Here is an 18,186-nt window from a genome sequence, read left to right on the forward strand (position 1 = left end):
TATTTCTTGAACAAGCAGCTGATGACCTTGCTAAATAGTTTCTTAACTTACCAACCTACCAACTTTGGATGTTAGTATTATTGATTCTTTAAGAATGTATTCACCTACTAATACTAGTATTAGGTTTGCTTACTCAAAAATATCAGTGATTGGTGAGAATGTTGATGATATTTTTATGATTTGTTAAGTAATAATCAGTTTGAATTCGAATTTGATGGTTGCATACTACCATAGTTTGGAGTAACCTTGTTGTAGGATCATAGCTCAATTGTAGTATCACTGTCAGAAATGAGTTTTGCTGTCATTTTCCTGTAGCATTTATTGTTAATGTGACTAGTCTGTTTACTACATTTTTCTGCATTTCAGTGTTTAAAGCTGCTCTCCCGGAAATTTTATTGGAAACAGGTTTCACAATTTACTTTATTTTTTAATATATAAAGTCAGTTGTTAATGAGTGCCAAAATTATTACATGATTTTAAATGGAAAATACTTGTTTTTTTGTGTCTCCCACTTGCGTCAGGGCTGACCATAAAAATATCCAAACATACAGATTATGCTTAATGAAACTTCCTGGCAGATCAAAACTGTGTGCCAGACCAAGACTAGAACTCAGAACCTTTGCCTTCGCGGGCAAGTGCTATACCAACTGAGCTTCCAAAGCACGGCTCACAACCCATCCTCACAGCTTTAATTCCACCGGTACCTCTCTCCTAACTTCCAAACTTCACAGAAGCTCTCCTGCAAACCTTGCAGAACTATCACTCCCGGAAGAAAGGATATTGCAGAGACATGGCTTAGCCACAGTCTGCAGGATGTTTCCAGAATGAGATTTTCTCTCTGCAGCAGTGTGTGCGCTGATATGAAACTTCCTGGCAGATCAAAACAGTGTGCCGGACTGAGACTTGAACTTTGGAAGCTGCATAGTGAAAATCTCATTCTAGGAACTATTCTTAATGTTGTTAACTAATGTTTGTTAAATTATTTAGTTTTTGTGCTGCTGCTTCCTTAATCACTCAAATCAATTTTGATTTTATTTATAAGGTCCATATTTGTATCTTTTAAATTTTAATGAGATGTTTCTCTTCAGATTTTTTAAGCATTCTCACTGGCCTGCAGTAAATGAATCGAATAAATGGGTACAGATACTTGATATATTATTTTGATACATTGTTTCCAGTTGAATTTCAGTGCTGGATTCTACTGGAAAAGTAAAAATCATTCTTGTATTGTTAGCATTTGCAGTCGTGCTTATTTACATAGCAGCTGTGATTTCTGCATTGATGTTTCTCCAGTTCTTTTGAATATCAACTTGTCATTGGAACATTCAATGTAGGTTTTCCTCTGTTTATTATGTAAATCTTTCCAGGTAAATGCTGGTCAATTCCTTCACAAATATGTTTCTTCAACTTTGCTCATATGAGCACGTGCTCCACCTCTAAGTGATACTGATGTCAACATGATCTTCCTTCTTCCCAACCTTACACATCTTTAATGCTAAGGTATAAGTCCTTCTCATAAATGAAAGTGGTATGGCCATTTACTCTACAGCACCAGAGTTTATATAGACACTTTTGAAGATGGCCTTCATTCCTGGTTTGGTGGAAGTACATTAGTTAGGTATCTTCAAAAGAATCTCTTGTACTGTTTGACAGCTGTGAACTTCTTAGTTGCCATTTCTATTATTACTCTTCATATTTTATGTTGTTATGTGCTCATTGTGATTCACATTGCAGGTTACATGTGAAACATCCAGTTTGGCCCAGCTGGCCTGGGTGACAGCGCAGCAGAGATATAACCTGAACAGGCTTATTGTGTCACGACCAGACTGTACTCCCGCAGTTTGCTGTCAAAAGGCAAACACATTTGAACATACATCATTTATAGATGGTTACAAAGCTCTGGGGTTTCAGGTGAGCAATATTCTTTTCAGTGATTACTATGTAATTCTATTAATGAGCAACAAAAGAAAGTTACTTACTTGTTGGGATATTGTGTAGAAGAAATAACTTATAAAACTGTGGCAAAAATAGTAAAGTTCAAATAGACTTTAATATTATTAATGAAGGGAGCTAGTTGCACTGTAGAGTAGTAGACAGGTGTTAACTGACTTCAAGGCTGTTCAGCTTTCAAATTTGTGAAAGCTTTTCCCATGACTTTTTACCGAATGATGATCACATGAATAATATAGTCGGTTGGATAGCAATGAATAGGCCTAATTTTAATTACTTGATAAAATTATTCAGTTTGATAACTAAATAAATTCAGACTATATTAATCATCCTTCAACATAATTGAAACAAAACAGAATGAAACATCCATAAAAGAATGGAAGAACGCACAACTGATAACTTCTGTGTTTGATTATACTGTGCAGATTCTCAACAGTGGTGTTTAAATATTTGGTGATATTGGATTTGTGAAGGTGCAAATTTTTGTGTGTATTGTTCTGTTTGCTGTTGTAGGAAACATCATCAGAGATTATGTTTATTGATTCTCCAATGTAAACTTGCTCACTAGCCAAAACTGTTGAATTGTTCATTTTTACCTGCAAAAAGATCAATCCTACCATTGCCAAACATCAAGTCACATCAGCATGTGTCGTGGAGTTTGTGTAGCAAAAGATTTGATGCTATTTGTTTTATTGAGCACTAAGATCAATTACTTGTATAATTTCAATCCATATTTTTTTCTGTTTGTGTTTGTGAATCTTATGGTCCCACTGTACATCCTAGCATGCTATTGATTGGATCTCGATAAAACTTTAGTGTAGAAGAACCGAATTTGGTGGTCCAGTCACCTCATTGCATGATCTGCTGCTGCTGAATTATCCATGTAGCCCAAGTAGCAGTTGATCTTCTGTTCTTAAAGCTAGATGTCGATCCTTACTTGTTCCTATGTGCACTTGATTGTATGTGCAAAGGATTTTGTATACTGCTACTGAGGTAAGTTTGGTGCATGTATTTAAATAACTGAGCACCTTTCTTGGCAGTTTAAGCACTATGTTAATACAGTGTTATCTTAGCACTCTGCCCATACGATCTGTGGCCTTTTTTATGACTGGAAGAAAAACTTTTCCTTCCACTGTTTGTTTTTTGTTAAAAGTTCCAGCTATTATAGAGTGCAGTATGTTATTAATTTTTTCATCAGAGTTACCATTTCTCCTAAAAGTAATTCTCAGATTATTCACTTCTCTCTCTGAGTATTGTGAATCACAGATTTATTTAGCCTGGTTCACCAATGTCCTAATCATCATCTTTCTGCTTGAGAAGGTGACTGGATCTTGTATGAAGGTATCTGTGCATGTGAGTTGACTTCATTTAAACTTTGTGATGTGGAGTTCCACCAGTTTTTCTGAGTACTAGTTTATCGAAAATTATTTCTAACCTTATTTCCGTTTTTCTCTGTGAACTGTACACTAAAATTAAGATCACCTAGAAATGGTGAGAGCTCTCTTTCTCTATGAGACCACATGACAAGAGTCTCGTCAACATACTGAAAGCTACAATTTTATTTTTCTGAAGGGGAAAGTTTTTCATACAGAAATTTACAACTACTTTGCTTGTCAACACTGTCACAGGTCACAGTAGCAGAGTGCTAAGAAGACACAGTATTGGTACAATATTCAAATTGACAAGAAAGGTGTGTGAATATTTTAATACTGCAAAGGACCCTCACCACTCACTTGTCACAGAAGGAGTACACACAATCCCTGGAACATATGGTCAAGTGTACGAAAAGAAGCATCAGAACCAGAGGCACACAAATTCTCCTTCCAGCCTGCTTGCTCCTATCTCTGCCACAACCAAGAAAACTACTCAACCTATTGCTCTGGATACATGAGTGCATGTGTACTGAAGCACAGTGCTTAAAGCAGACCAGCTTGGGTTTCCGTAAGCATGGCAAGCTTCATGGGACCCGTGCAGCCTGCTGCACCTGACAACAGGTTGCATTATCAATCCAGCATGTTTAGCTAGATATACATTTACGCAGGTAGTTTCATTGCAGCTCATTTATCATAACAGTGGGAGCTGCAAAATGAAAAAACCAAACTTAAAGGCGATTGAGGAGAAATTAAGAATTGGGAATATATACCATTCACGAAACAGAGCCAAAGCCCAGCAGGGGAAAAGTTTTTGTGTGTTTATGAGGCAGATTCAAATAAATCGGTAAGGGTCTCATAACACAACTTGTGTAAAAAGTTACTAAACACTTATTTGGGAACCTCGAGTATATTATGACATGTCTGTGTAAATCTGACCAGTTGTTTCCTCACTCCATAAATATTTTGAAAGAGGACAAACACTTAGGTTCTGATAAGTGTGTGGAAATTTGTGCTAAGAAATTAAGACCATTTAGCAGTACATAGGCTTTCTAAATTTTGTACAAACAGTGATGGAAACTGAAAACGAATGTGGCTCAGTGGATATTAAAAACCAGATTCGGGCGGTATGCAACATAGTGCAAAGAAAGTTTAGTATGAAAGAAATGCTTCTTCTTTAAGACATGTACTTTTTAGATTAACATAATATAAAAAAATGAACTTTGTGTTTGTTAAATTGTATTTGGGGAATTTAGAATGAACTGTTGTGGCCACTTAGAACAAATACAGCGAGCCCACAATACATATCCTGGAAAAAGTAATTAAAATTGGTAATACTGTGGTCATATTTGGCTAAAACACATACTAAGGTTATAGAAATAGTCTTCCAAAACCTTACTTTAGTTCGCATTGTAGTATAATAGATATCTTCAGGTTCTTAAGCACAAGTAACCTCAATTTTCAGAGATAGTTTTGCTTACTACCGAAAACTTGTTGGAGGAAACCTGATGATGGTTCAAACTGAGAGCAGCCAGTATGTCTACTAATAGAAAGAGTGTGAAGTTGCAGTGAAAAACGTTGATTTTGAAACAAATAAATCAGCCCATAATATGCTAGAAAAAAGGACAAATAAAATTCACCATTTTCTGGCTTGCAATGTCCCAAAATGAATGCAATTATATTGGGCCTCATACTGTGATACTTGGGTAAAAAAGAATTTTTCATCATCTTTCAAACCCTACATTGAAAGCGTATTGAATAAATTGTTACGTAGCATAGCACCGTGGAAGGATGGGCAGACAAGCAAGATTCCAATAGTCTGTTTTGGTTCACATAGCTTGGCGTGGATGGGAATGAAGCAGCCTGCCCATTTTGCTGATAACATGTGGCATCTTGCCTACCTGACTAACAGGCAAGCATGGGCAGGTTAAAAGCAGAATGTGTACACATCTGGTTAAAACCAAGTTTAAAGATGATGATGATGATGATGATGATGATGATGATGTCGTCCCATACTCCAAGGAGCATAGGGGATGATGTGGGAGACCCACACCACTGACTAAACAATTGCTGCCTGGGCAGCATATTATGCAATGAGACCAGGAGACCACCAAATTCGATTCTCCCATACTGAAGTTTTCATTATTATCCTATGATATAATATAAAGAAAGCATAGAAATTCATAAACAGCTTTAACAGAAAAAAACTGAAATTAAACAAGTTGTGGGCCTTGGTATTAAATAAAGCAAGCAGCGCCATCTCTTTTGCCATCCAACTCCATAAAATATATTGTGGTGGCTCTGTTCCCTTTGCCAATCACCTACGTGTGGTTACATGTAAATAAAGGAAGGAAGGAAGATTGTGTTTATCAACAATGAGGTCATTAGAGATGGAGCATAAGCTTGGATTGCGTAGGATGGGGAAGGAAATAGACCCTGCCCTTTCGTAGGAACCATCCCGGCATTTGCTGGAAGCGATTTAGAGAAATCCCACGAAACGTAAATCTAGATGGCTGGATACCGGTTTTAACTGTCGTCCACCTGAATGCAAGTCCAGTGTGCTAACCTCTGTGCTACCTCACTTGTTAAACAGTTTGACAGCTGATCAAGTTTACATTGGAGAATCAACTAACCACATGTGAACATTTAGCTAAAATACTACAAAGTGTGTGTTTCATGTATGCAGGAAAATTTTCACGATTGAGACACTGTTGTTTAGTAGAGTAAAGTGGACAGGAAATTCCCTATTTCAGTTACATTACCAATGTGGCATGTTTCATGTATAAACACCCCCTTTCTTACCAGTACTAATATTATCCAAATTCCACTGAACAGTCCATATCAGTGAGTACTTCATTTCGTTACCTTTCTTTTCTGTTCCTTTCTTGAATGGAACAAGGAAAAAATAACATTGTGCACATCTGTAACACGCTAATTTCTTCTACTATGTTCTTACGACTCTTACCTGAAATACTCAGTAGAGACAGCAGAATCATTTTACAGTTAGTGCCAAGTAGTTTAGGAATAACTCAAGTAGTCTTTTTTATAAAAATGTGATCCATCACCAGCAAAATTCTGTTCAATGGTGAAGTGGTAATTCAAAAGTAATGTGTCTTCCTATTTACAGGCTTATTCTTGCAATTCATACAGTACAACAGGTGTTTAAATACAAATGTTAAAATATAAAACTGAACAAAAAGTCCAATGGTCCGCTGTAGCTGTGTTTATTTAAGTCGATTAGAGACCCACACAACCAGTTTGGCAGCTTTTAAGTTGCATCTTCTGGTGTATATAAATGCTATGTCATATGGTGTTGGAGTTACAGAATGCTGCAGAATGCAGTTGACGTGACTACCCCAGTTTTAAAATTTTCTGTCGTGCATAGAAGAAGAGCATAAAGACTTTCAAAAAGAGTTGTCTTTCTGTTAACATTTCACAGCATTTGTGGTATATCTGCCATTGATTAAATGAATGATATTGTTTCTCTAGCCTTTCAAACAATGATCTTTTTCAGTTGTTTTAGTTTCCTGAATCTGTTTTAAATTAGTTCATGTTTAACATTTTCTGTGACAATCCTGATAATATTGAAGATGAAGATGGATCAGATATAAACTGACCTTGTTTCTCATGTGAGCACAGTAGTCTGTGCAGGAAATTAGGACTTCAAAGTCCATTGGGAAGGGAGGCGAGTGTTGGAAGGGGGGAGAGGAAGTTACGACAGTTTCGATATTTTTGTTCAGTTGTTCAGCTAGCAGCTTCTACAATTAAATATTCTCATGAGCAGTGAGTCTAGCTAAATCATATTTAGGAGAGTGAGACAGTAGATGCAACCTGGAACCAAATTTCAATGTAAAGGTTTTTGTGAAATATTAGATCATGTGCAAAACTTGAGCCACCATTGCCATTCCAGAACCCTTATCACTCCAGACACTATTGAGATGGTTCATGGCTTAACTGAAAGCAGTTATTGTTGACAGTAGTTGAACTTCAGTTGAGAGTTGCAACAGTAGTGTAAAGCAGGTACAATAGTTGGGCATGGCCGAATGGTACAATTTTCAGTATTTTTTCCTGTGTAAGAGTGAGGGAACTTCTCATCTACTAGAAAAAAGTGCCTTGAAAATGGCAGGAACTAACTGTCACAGTAAAACTTCTTGTTTTGTAATATTATGTTCTCATAAATAAAGACTGATTAATATTTATGCTCACTTGTATTTCCTAATTTCCTGATATGAAGTTTGTTAGGTATTGATTCATGATGAAACTTGTAATTCCTAGAAGTTCAACACTCCAGATACTTTAAAGTGCAGTGTGTACTATTATAGCTAATTTGTAACTCATGAGGTTTGAGGTTGAGTCTCTCATCTTTTTCTGTGTTTGATCTGAATCAACATTTACCTTTATATAGTGCAAGCTATTATTCATTTTACTGCATTAGGTACTCATCAGTTACATCATTTGCTCCCGTCCCTGTTTGACTAACAAGTGGAGTAAGGTAAAATTATGTTCTGGATGACTGAAGCTAAAATTCTCTCAATTACATACATCCACTGTAAAGATAATTTGCATTTCAAGGCAGCCATCACATCTTTTAAGTTTTTAAAATCTTGGAACTCAAAACGTGTTTTCTCGATCATGCTTTGATATCTGAAGAAGGTACTTTGTGATAAATCTCAGTGGTCGAGGCACCAAAGTGTCATTTGGACGAGGGGGATTCAAATCACTTGTGTGGCCATTCAGATTTAGGTAACCATTTCAGGCAAATGACACTTTGCTCCATCAACAAGACCATGATCAGTTCTCTTCAATGTCCTAGTCAATTTAGAGATTGTGTTCTCTCTCTAATGACCTCATCACTCATGGGGCATAAAGCCTCTATCTTCCCTTCCTTCCTATTGGAGTAAATGGCAAGTGAAATAACTTTAGTTAATTTTCCAAACAAACTAAGGAAATTTCACAGTTTGTACTGGATGTTGTTTCTTGGAGTTCCCATTGTTTGTATTAGCTAGTAAAATCTAAATGACCACAAAATAGAGAGGGGTACTATCATCTAGTACTGTAGCTTTTGGTGAAGTACTGTCCATACTTGTGAAATATGACAAAATAAATAATGAAAGAAAATATGGTCCATAGTTGACTGTAATGTAAATGATCTTTATTTGAATAATGTGATTAGCTAATTTTGACAACTTGTCATTTTCTACACTCCTGGAAATGGAAAAAAGAACACATTGACACCAGTGTGTCAGACCCACCATACTTGCTCTGGACACTGCGAGAGGGCTGTACAAGCAATGATCACACGCACGGCACAGCGGACACACCAGGAACCGCGGTGTTGGCCGTCGAATGGCGCTAGCTGCGCAGCATTTGTGCACCGCCGCCGTCAGTGTCAGCCAGTTTGCCGTGGCATACGGAGCTCCATCGCAGTCTTTAACACTGGTAGCATGCCGCGACAGCGTGGACGTGAACCGTATGTGCAGTTGACGGACTTTGAGCGAGGGCGTATAGTGGGCATGCGGGAGGCCGGGTGGACGTACCGCCGAATTGCTCAACACGTGGGGCGTGAGGTCTCCACAGTACATCGATGTTGTCGCCAGTGGTCGGCGGAAGGTGCACGTGCCCGTCGACCTGGGACCGGACTGCAGCGACGCACGGATGCACGCCAAGACCGTAGGATCCTACGCAGTGCCGTAGGGGACCGCACCGCCACTTCCCAGCAAATTAAGGACACTGTTGCTCCTGGGGTATCGGCGAGGACCATTCGCAACCGTCTCCATGAAGCTGGGCTACGGTCCCGCACACCGTTAGGCCGTCTTCCGCTCACGCCCCAACATCGTGCAGCCCGCCTCCAGTGGTGTCGCGACAGGCGTGAATGGAGGGACGAATGGAGACGTGTCGTCTTCAGCGATGAGAGTCGCTTCTGCCTTGGTGCCAATGATGGTCGTATGCGTGTTTGGCGCTGTGCAGGTGAGCGCCACAATCAGGACTGCATACGACCGAGGCACACAGGGCCAACACCCGGCATCATGGTGTGGGGAGCGATCTCCTACACTGGCTGTACACCACTGGTGATCGTCAAGGGGACACTGAATAGTGCACGGTACATCCAAACCGTCATCGAACCCATCGTTCTACCATTTCTAGACCGGCAAGGGAACTTGCTGTTCCAACAGGACAATGCACGTCCGCATGTATCCCGTGCCACCCAACGTGCTCTGGCCAGCAAGATCTCCGGATCTGTCCCCCATTGAGCATGTTTGGGACTGGATGAAGCGTCGTCTCACGCGGTCTGCACGTCCAGCACGAACGCTGGTCCAACTGAGGCGCCAGGTGGAAATGGCATGGCAAGCCGTTCCACAGGACTACACCCAGCATCTCTACGATCGTCTCCATGGGAGAATAGCAGCCTGCATTGCTGCGAAAGGTGGATATACACTGTAATAGTGCCGACATTGTGCATGCTCTGTTGCCTGTGTCTATGTGCCTGTGGTTCTGTCAGTGTGATCATGTGATGTATCTGACCCCAGGAATGTGTCAATAAAGTTTCCCCTTCCTGGGACAATGAATTCACGGTGTTCTTATTTCAATTTCCAGGAGTGTAGAACAAGTTTGATATAATGTATTATATATTGTAATTATCACATTATTTTATTTACACAAATAAAATAGACATCACATTCTATCATTAAATTGGGAATGGATCCACATTACAACCTCAAATGTTATATTGTTAACTGTGCTCTAAGTACTAAGCACAGTTGCCAGTGTGATGTGAGGCTGTAACATTTGTGATGTAGATCCATTCCCAGAGTAAAATAGGAGTATGATGTCTACTTTGTACCTGTAAAGAAAAATTTGTTTAAGCTAATTGCACGATTTAAATAAAGATCTTTTACACTACAGTCGACTACAGACCATGTTTTCTTTCGTTAAATGTTTACAGGCTGTGGATCCACACAGAAACAAAATTTTAATGAAATATGACAGTTTGAGCCAAGAATAATTTACTCCAAGCAAGTCATACCCAATGTAATATCCAAATGACCAAGCCCAATGTTGTGTTAGATGGACATATCTAGTGTAATTTATGCATTTATCCTCCTGTCAGTGCACAATTAGCTTCTATGATTCATTCTTCTCTGACTGGGTGCACTTTATCCCTACACTTTGTGATAACCTTACACATGCGAATTCTGGAACCGTTTTTCCAGCTCTGCAGAATCTTTAGAAAATTGATTTTGATAGTAGTATGAGATTTTGAAGCACAGCATTTGGATAATATGGAAATATGGAGACCGTTACCAAATTAAATAAAATTAAATTAAGTGGCAGTATAAAAGTTTGATTTTAGAATACTATTGTATCAAGTGAGTGTGAGGATGCATAATATATTAACTGTTTCAAGTTTGTACAATTACAGGGATGTCTGGCTTATGGACAGTTTCTGCAGAGAATTCGCAACTCTCCACAACTTCTAGCAGGATGTCTTGTGGTTGGCGACAAATTGCTTCCTCCAGATACCATGGCTGGTGTTGTCCACTCTGTGGCAACTGGTCTTTTGGGTAGCTGCACATTACCTGAAGATACTCACCTAGCTTTGACACTTCTTCGTCATCTAACAGAGCTGCAGTTGGTACCTTCAGACAATCCTCGAAGGTAATTATTATCTTCCTGTTGGTCTGTGAAATTATCAGAATACGTGAAATTCATGAACTGTGTTTATTTGATGAAAGTGTCATTTAAAAGTAATTTTTCCCAAAAGAAGGAAATATTGTCACAACATGCAAAAATTGGAGATGGCATAGAGGCATCTCGATTGCTAATAGGAACTCAAGCCTCCACTATATAGTGCCATCAGCCTAGTGCTGAGTTACAGAAAATGTACCAGTCTTCTGTCAGGCCATTCCTCCACAGTGCTCATGGTGATACATTTAAATTATTCATAAATGGCACAACTTCCTTGTCACCACAAAACCAGGTAGTGTGATTGATTGTTCTTCAATAATTTCATGTTTTTTTGACCAATTTTTCTACAGTTCTACTTTGAGTCTTCCATCAGGTCAGACTTCTTTTAAAATTAGATCGTCTGCCTGAAGATAATGTGCACTACTTCCTACCAGTCAGCTGCAAGGAAGTTTGTATATGTCCGAGTTCAAAGGAACATTTGCATTGGCGTTAGTTTTCTTAAATATATTTATAAAAGCTGGATTTCTGTGGATCAATGGGCTTTTTGTGGATCAATGGTGGGATAATATAGCAAGGATGGACAGCCAATTAACTCATATGATGATGATGATGATGATGATGATGATGTCCCATACTCCGAGGAGCGTAGGGAACGATGCGGGAGACCCACACCGCCGACTAGGCAAGGTCGTAGCGGAGGTGGTTTGCGATTGCCTTCCTCCGACCGTAATGGGGATGAATGATAATGATGATGATGAAGATGAAGAAGACAACACAACACCACCCAGTCATCTTGAGGCAGGGAAAATCCCTGACCCCACCGGAAATCGAACTCGGGACCCTTTGCGCGGAAAGCGAGAACGCTACCGCAAGACCACGAGCTGCTCGTATAGAACACAATAATACCTAATTCATAAGACAGTGTGTAGCTGTGCATAAACCTTATTTGTGTGGCTACTGCTTTGCCAAAAGGAACACGGCACTACAGCTGGAAACAGGAGATCCGGCGTTACAGCTCACAACATTGAAATATCACCATCTCAGTTTGTTACTGCCTGTCTCTTGACTAGATTATTTTTGAACTTCACTTTTTCAACCAACTTACAATGAAATTTTTGAGAATGTTAATTAAGTGCAGAGTAACAATGCAGTTGTTTTGCATTGTCAATAACAATTTGTCCATTGTATTTTCATATATCAAGGCTGTGGCTATGGAGGGTAACAGCAAGTCCATCTCCATGTTGGAAATCTCTATATTCAATGTGTGGTAAATCCACAGCATACAGTTCAAAAATAAGAGATGTCACCATGAATTACTGCACTAAGCTAGTCTTCAGTGTTCTATAGCCCTTTTAGTTGCCAATGCAGTTGCTGAACATGTTGTTAAAAAGTTTGTCTTGTTCACTCTACATGATAATCTGCAGTGATTTTCAGAGCAAGATTTCTCACTACACTGTTTGATAGGCAGCTGACAACTGTACAAAACTCTATCTCTGTTGGTCTATCATGGCCAAGGGGCATCAGCTGGTAAGTAATTTTCAATGTCAATAAACCTCACCAACAGCCATATACATCAAGATATTTTATTTTATTCTGAAAGTAACCAGTTTTGGCATTTCATGTGGCCATCTTCAGGTCCTATACTCTTCTATCCAAATAAAAGTACTTGTCATATAGTGCCATAAATCTCTGGGTATGGTGAATTCCAATCGTTCTACAGCTGTTGCTGAAGTTTATTGACATTGGGGGAAAAAAAGAAAGAAACTCTACAAAACTGAGCCCTAAAAGCAGGATTTATCAGTACACAGTTTGATTGGCAACTGATGACTTTACAAAATGGTGCCAGTGTTTTAAGTTTTTTGTGGTATCTACTCTTAATGTGGGTCACTTGTGTTAATAGTTGTTCACAGCAAACTTGTTTGTAAATGAAGCTAGCTTGTTCCTCAAGGACAGTTCTCTTGATTGTATCCCAGAAGACAGGAACCTACATCCTCTTTAAAAACTATTAAGTGCAGCACAGAAAAGTATTTGTCTTACGTGTGCCAATTCATTACTCACTTTGACTGGTATGTTAATGGTAATTATCTTTTAATTGTAATGCTCATGGCAAATACCCACTTTCTGGAATTTTATTGAAAAGAGCCAGGAATTCTTTTTTCTTCTAATGTTCAGTGTCTGAGCTTTAGTCTGTTAAGAATTCATGATAGATTTTGTCGAATCCAGCAGTTTTTCTACAGTTAGTGTGTTTCAGTGAAATTTCCAACTTAATGAGTTTGATAGTGTGAGGGATAACAGACATGCACTCAGTTTTATATGTAATGTTCCCTTTGATAATCCTTTTCGTTGCTTTTTGCACTGGTGAAAAAGCTACCAGCTCTGAAAGTTAGACATGTAAAGACATTCTGTCAGCATTACTTTGATTTTTACTATTTAACAATTTCATAGTGCTGTTAGTGGATCTTATATTAATAATGAAACTCATAAAAAATTACATTAAACGTATAGTGTGAAAGATATGGTAATGTTACAAGTCTTATAATTTTCTTGATGCATTCCCATGTGGTGGATGATTGCAATTGGTACATAGCTGCGCAATTCATTTTGCAGAGGAAGGAAATCCACCAAGCAGCTACAGATTTTATGAACGTTATTAACAGAGCAGTTTGAAAGCTTTACAGATCCCTTACCAGTGAGTGAAAGCTATCTTTACAGTATTCACTGATGAGCTAAAACATTATGACCATATTCTTAATACTGTGTTGCTTCACCTTGGAATGCAGTACAGCAGCAGTTCTGCATGTCATAGATTCACCAAGTCCTTTATATGTTTCCAGAGGCATGTGGCACGAGATGTCTATGCACAAGTCACACTACTCTGGTAAGTCGTGGGCCAGGTTTGTGGGTGCAGAGCTGGCATCCAGTACTTTCCCAAATGTGTGATCAGTTGGGTGCAGATCAGGCAAATTTGGTTGTCATGACATCAGTGTGAGTTCACTATTCTGCTGCTCAAACCAATGTAACGTAATTTTGGTCTTGTGACTTGGACAGTTATCCTGTTTAAAGATGTTATCACCGTCAAGGAAGTCATCAGATATGAAGGCATACAAGTGGTCTGCAATAATGTTTACATAGTCCACAAACTATCGTAATGCCTCTGGTTATTACTCAGGTCTCTTGGAAGCCCAAGTGAACGTCTCCTATAGCATAATACTGTTCCCACTGGCCTGTGTCCATGCCACGGTGTAGGTTTCCAGCAGCTGTTCACCTGGACAATAATGTATCCAGATATGACACTGGACGTAGGGGTCATCTGCTGTGGAGCCTCATGTCGCACAATGTGTACTGAGTATCATGCTCTGAATCACTTGTGACTTCTTCAGCATTACACTCTGTCCTCAGATCATCCACAGACTCCCGCCTATCTAGCTTATAGAGCTGGCAAAGCCTCTGACCTCTGTGTTCTGTAAGGAGGTGTGGACATCCTAGCACCTAGTTGCCTGCTCATTTTTTCATTACCCTTCAAACAATTTCCATATATACTCACTACAGTAACACACAAGTAGCCAACTTCCAACACCAGCTAGTTGACATTTAGAATTAAAAATGTTTATTAAACTTTGAATTTCATTAAGGCAACACAATGACAGATATTGCCACACAGTTACAAAAGTGCTGAGTGCAGCACACCATGCTACTGTTCAGTGTTAAAGTTCTCAAAGCAACTGTTAAAATAAATTTTGACAAATCCAGTGCTGCTGCTCTTCACGAGGCTAGTTGTTGAGATATTTGCAAGTCCACATTGATAACTGCTCAGAGTTTAAGTTTTCAGAACTCTTGCACAAAATTTTACAAGTCCTTGAAACTGTTGCTGAAAAATTTCAAACCTCTAAATTCACACTCATTAGGCCACTCATTTGACCATATGTCATCCTCAGTCCAGCTCTCGAAGTGAACTATCTTGAGCCAGTATGGCCACTGCCCTTTTGGAGAAGTGATCTGTCCTTGTGAATTTCTTATGTTTACTATAATTGTCCATCTTGATCACTTTTTATATTTTTATTTTTTTAAAAAAATTATATCTTTACTGATTTTGGTGACAGCTATCATCAGAATATCTCAGGTAAACAGAACAAATGAGAAGTAGTATTTGTACCAGAAATACAATAATAAATTGTATAGAACAAAGTGAAGACATACCACATTTAAAATATCGATACACAGTAGCTCATCAGTTAACATGTGCACTTGGACTATGACTAGTGTTGCTTAGTGAAGCAGCCTCTTAAATAAGAGTCTGTGGCCATTAGTTGGCATTAAGTGCAATTGGAAATCCAGTTGCACTTTTTACCAACTAAAATTCTAATTATCATCAAGAATTTGAGCGTACCGTCACTTCTAAACATATCTATAAAATAATGAATTGAATTGGAACTAACTTAGATTTACATTTAACTTATTGCTATGACACACAGTGCGTACGAATTCAGACCAGAATTTCACCAGCCATCCTATGGTGTCCTTAGATTGTAATGGGATCCTTATCTTTCTCGTTGTTTACATGTTAATGAGTGAGGTAGTTAATTTACCCATATTTGCTATTAATTATTAATAAACATGATGAAATGTAACTGACTTCAGATAACTCCTGTAGCCTACTGACTCATACTTCTGCTACGTTTAGCGATTTGAGATTTATTTTATGTTAAAATACAGTTTTAGTTATCAGAATGAACATTCTGGATCATAACAATCCAAAATGTATTTCATTAATAAAAATTGTGTACCTGTGTTTTGATAGAGCTGTTCGAGTGCAAGATAGAGTTGGTATTTGTGGACTGTTAATTATTTAAAATAGTGTAGGGCCTTAGGAAGTTATCAGTTTCTTAAGTCAGTTGGTATTTCCAAATCTTAGGTCTTTAATATCTTAGGTACTATTCTGCTACCAAGTGTGTGTTTAGATGCACTTACCTGTCTCATTTTTATCTTTCATTTGGCATTTTGGCCTAACTTGTAACTACAGTAGTTTAGATTTTATGTATTTTGTGGGCGTGAAATGAATTTTCGATCTCAGAGTCTGCACTGTGGCAGCACCGTACACAACCAGAAGCACATGAGGTTTTTCCCATCGTACTATAACAGTCCAGGGTACCTGCTCCCTTGTATAAGCCAGTTTAGTTTTTGGCTTCTTGTTTCCGCAAGTTGCAGTGTGTGCAAATGTCGTGTGCTAGGGGTAGCAGACAGCTCCAGTTGCTACATCCTCCCAAGTGATGCTTGCACAGCAATGATTTTTAAAAAATTAGTATTCATGATTGAGATATGAACCCTGTTGCAAATATTTATCATCATTGGGGACTTTATGTAATCTTTGTACTCTAAGGTACTTCAAGACATTAAATGAATGTTAGCATCTATTAGACTTCTGTCTTGAATTACTTGTCATGTTCTTACCGCAAATAAATTTACTACTTTTGAATCAATAGTGGACAGATAGTTGGGTCACAAACACATTTTGAACTGTATCAAGAGTCACATAATTTAGAAAGATGTACTGAATCACCATTGTGAAAAAAATACATATATCTTAGAAAAAAATGCCTACAGCGTCCCGCACAGGCTGATGTTTTTCTTGGCAGTTCCAAATTTATCCTCGCTCTCTCTCTCTCTCTCTCTCTCTCTCTCTCTCTCTCTCTCTCTCTCTCTCTCTCTCTCTCTTTCTCAATGAAAGAAAGAACTTTTGTATCTTTGCATATATTGCATTATTTGTCCTGCCTTGTTTGCTTACGAGGTGAAACTTGAAATCTATTTTTAGTGAGTAGTTTGCTTTCTTCTCCTTTATATCTGGTTCAGAATTTTCGCGCGCGCGCGCGCGTGTGTGTGCGTGTGTGTGTGTGTGTGTGTGTGTGTGTGTGTGTGTGTGATGTAAAACATATCTCTTGATTTTCATTTCAACCATTACAATCTGATCGCATCTTAATAAAATAGTGATTCATTTAACTGCTTCCTTGTGCCCTCTCAGAAGGGAAGCAAACCATATGGAAATAATGTGGTTTTGTCAAGATGGTTCTGCATTGTACAAAGGGCATTCAAAAAGTTTTGCACAGTCGTCTCTAACCTTTTTTTTTTGCAGGAGGAGAATGAACTTTTTGTGAACATACTTGGAACATTTAGCTATATATTGAGCCTACTCAGTGTAGCCTCCATAAGCTGTGATGCATCTGGCCCAATGTACTATCCATGATGTAAATGCACTTTGGTAAAATTCTGGGGAATGACTTTTATACCATCACTTGACACAGGAAATACGGTCTTTCGCCCTATCAAATTTTTTACTGTGCAGGTGAACCTTCAGACGACCAAAGAGGTAAAAACCAGATGGAGGATGAGGAACAATTTTCCAACCCATTTTCCTGATTTTCTCCTGCGTCATAAGGGCTGTATGGGGTTTGGTGTTATCATGGTGTAGCCTGATGAGCTGACCCTGAAGCTGTGGTCTGTGGGTCTTGATTGCACATCACAGCTTGTCCAATGACAAACAGTAATGGTCCTGGTTAATTGTGGAGCCAGGTTCCAAAAAGTCACTGAAAATGACACCACACTGATCCCAGGAGGAGGCGGCCATCACCTTTTGGCCTGCTGTTTGTGAAAGTCTTGATTTCTTCTCCCAAGGGGAAACTGGATGACCCCACTCCATGGATTGGGTTTTGCTCTCAGGTTCAGACAAAAACAACCATGTTTCCTCCTGGGTAATGACGCCGTCAAAACACTGTTTCCACTCTTTAGGAAAGGTCTTCATGAGACCCTCGCACATTCTTCCTCATCATTTTGGTTTCTCTTGTCAATAATCTAGGCAACCAACCTACACAGATTTTTCTGTATTCTAGTGACTGTACCAGTGGTACCACACTACCCAATGACAAACGAGTCATTTCAGCAAGCTGTCATGTCATCACACATCTGTCATTTTGGACGATTTGATCAATGGTCTCCTTATTCACATCACTCACTGCCGTCAATGGTCTACCACATCGTGGATTGTCCAGCAGAGAGAAATCACCTTCTTTAAACCTCGGCAACCATTGCTGGATACTGCCCAACCATCGCTGGATACTGCTGCGATTCACTGTGTCCTCCCCATAAACAGGGAGCAACTTCCTGTGAATCGATGTGTCAGAGTCATCGC

General features: G+C 38.9%; 1 protein-coding gene across 2 annotated transcripts in view; it reads left to right on the forward strand.

Annotated features, from left to right (window-relative positions):
- LOC126248294 (GTPase-activating protein and VPS9 domain-containing protein 1) overlaps positions 1-18,186 on the forward strand; it is a 369,886-nt gene that overhangs the window by 65,484 nt on the left and 286,216 nt on the right. For both annotated transcript variants that reach the window (XM_049949157.1, XM_049949158.1), the window contains exons 3-4: positions 1,735-1,911; positions 10,741-10,976. In XM_049949157.1, coding sequence (XP_049805114.1) covers positions 1,735-1,911; positions 10,741-10,976 — 413 coding nt within the window. The remainder of the gene's footprint in view (positions 1-1,734; positions 1,912-10,740; positions 10,977-18,186) is intronic.

Source organism: Schistocerca nitens, chromosome 3 (assembly GCF_023898315.1).
Source record: "Schistocerca nitens isolate TAMUIC-IGC-003100 chromosome 3, iqSchNite1.1, whole genome shotgun sequence".
NCBI lineage: Eukaryota > Metazoa > Arthropoda > Insecta > Orthoptera > Acrididae > Schistocerca > Schistocerca nitens.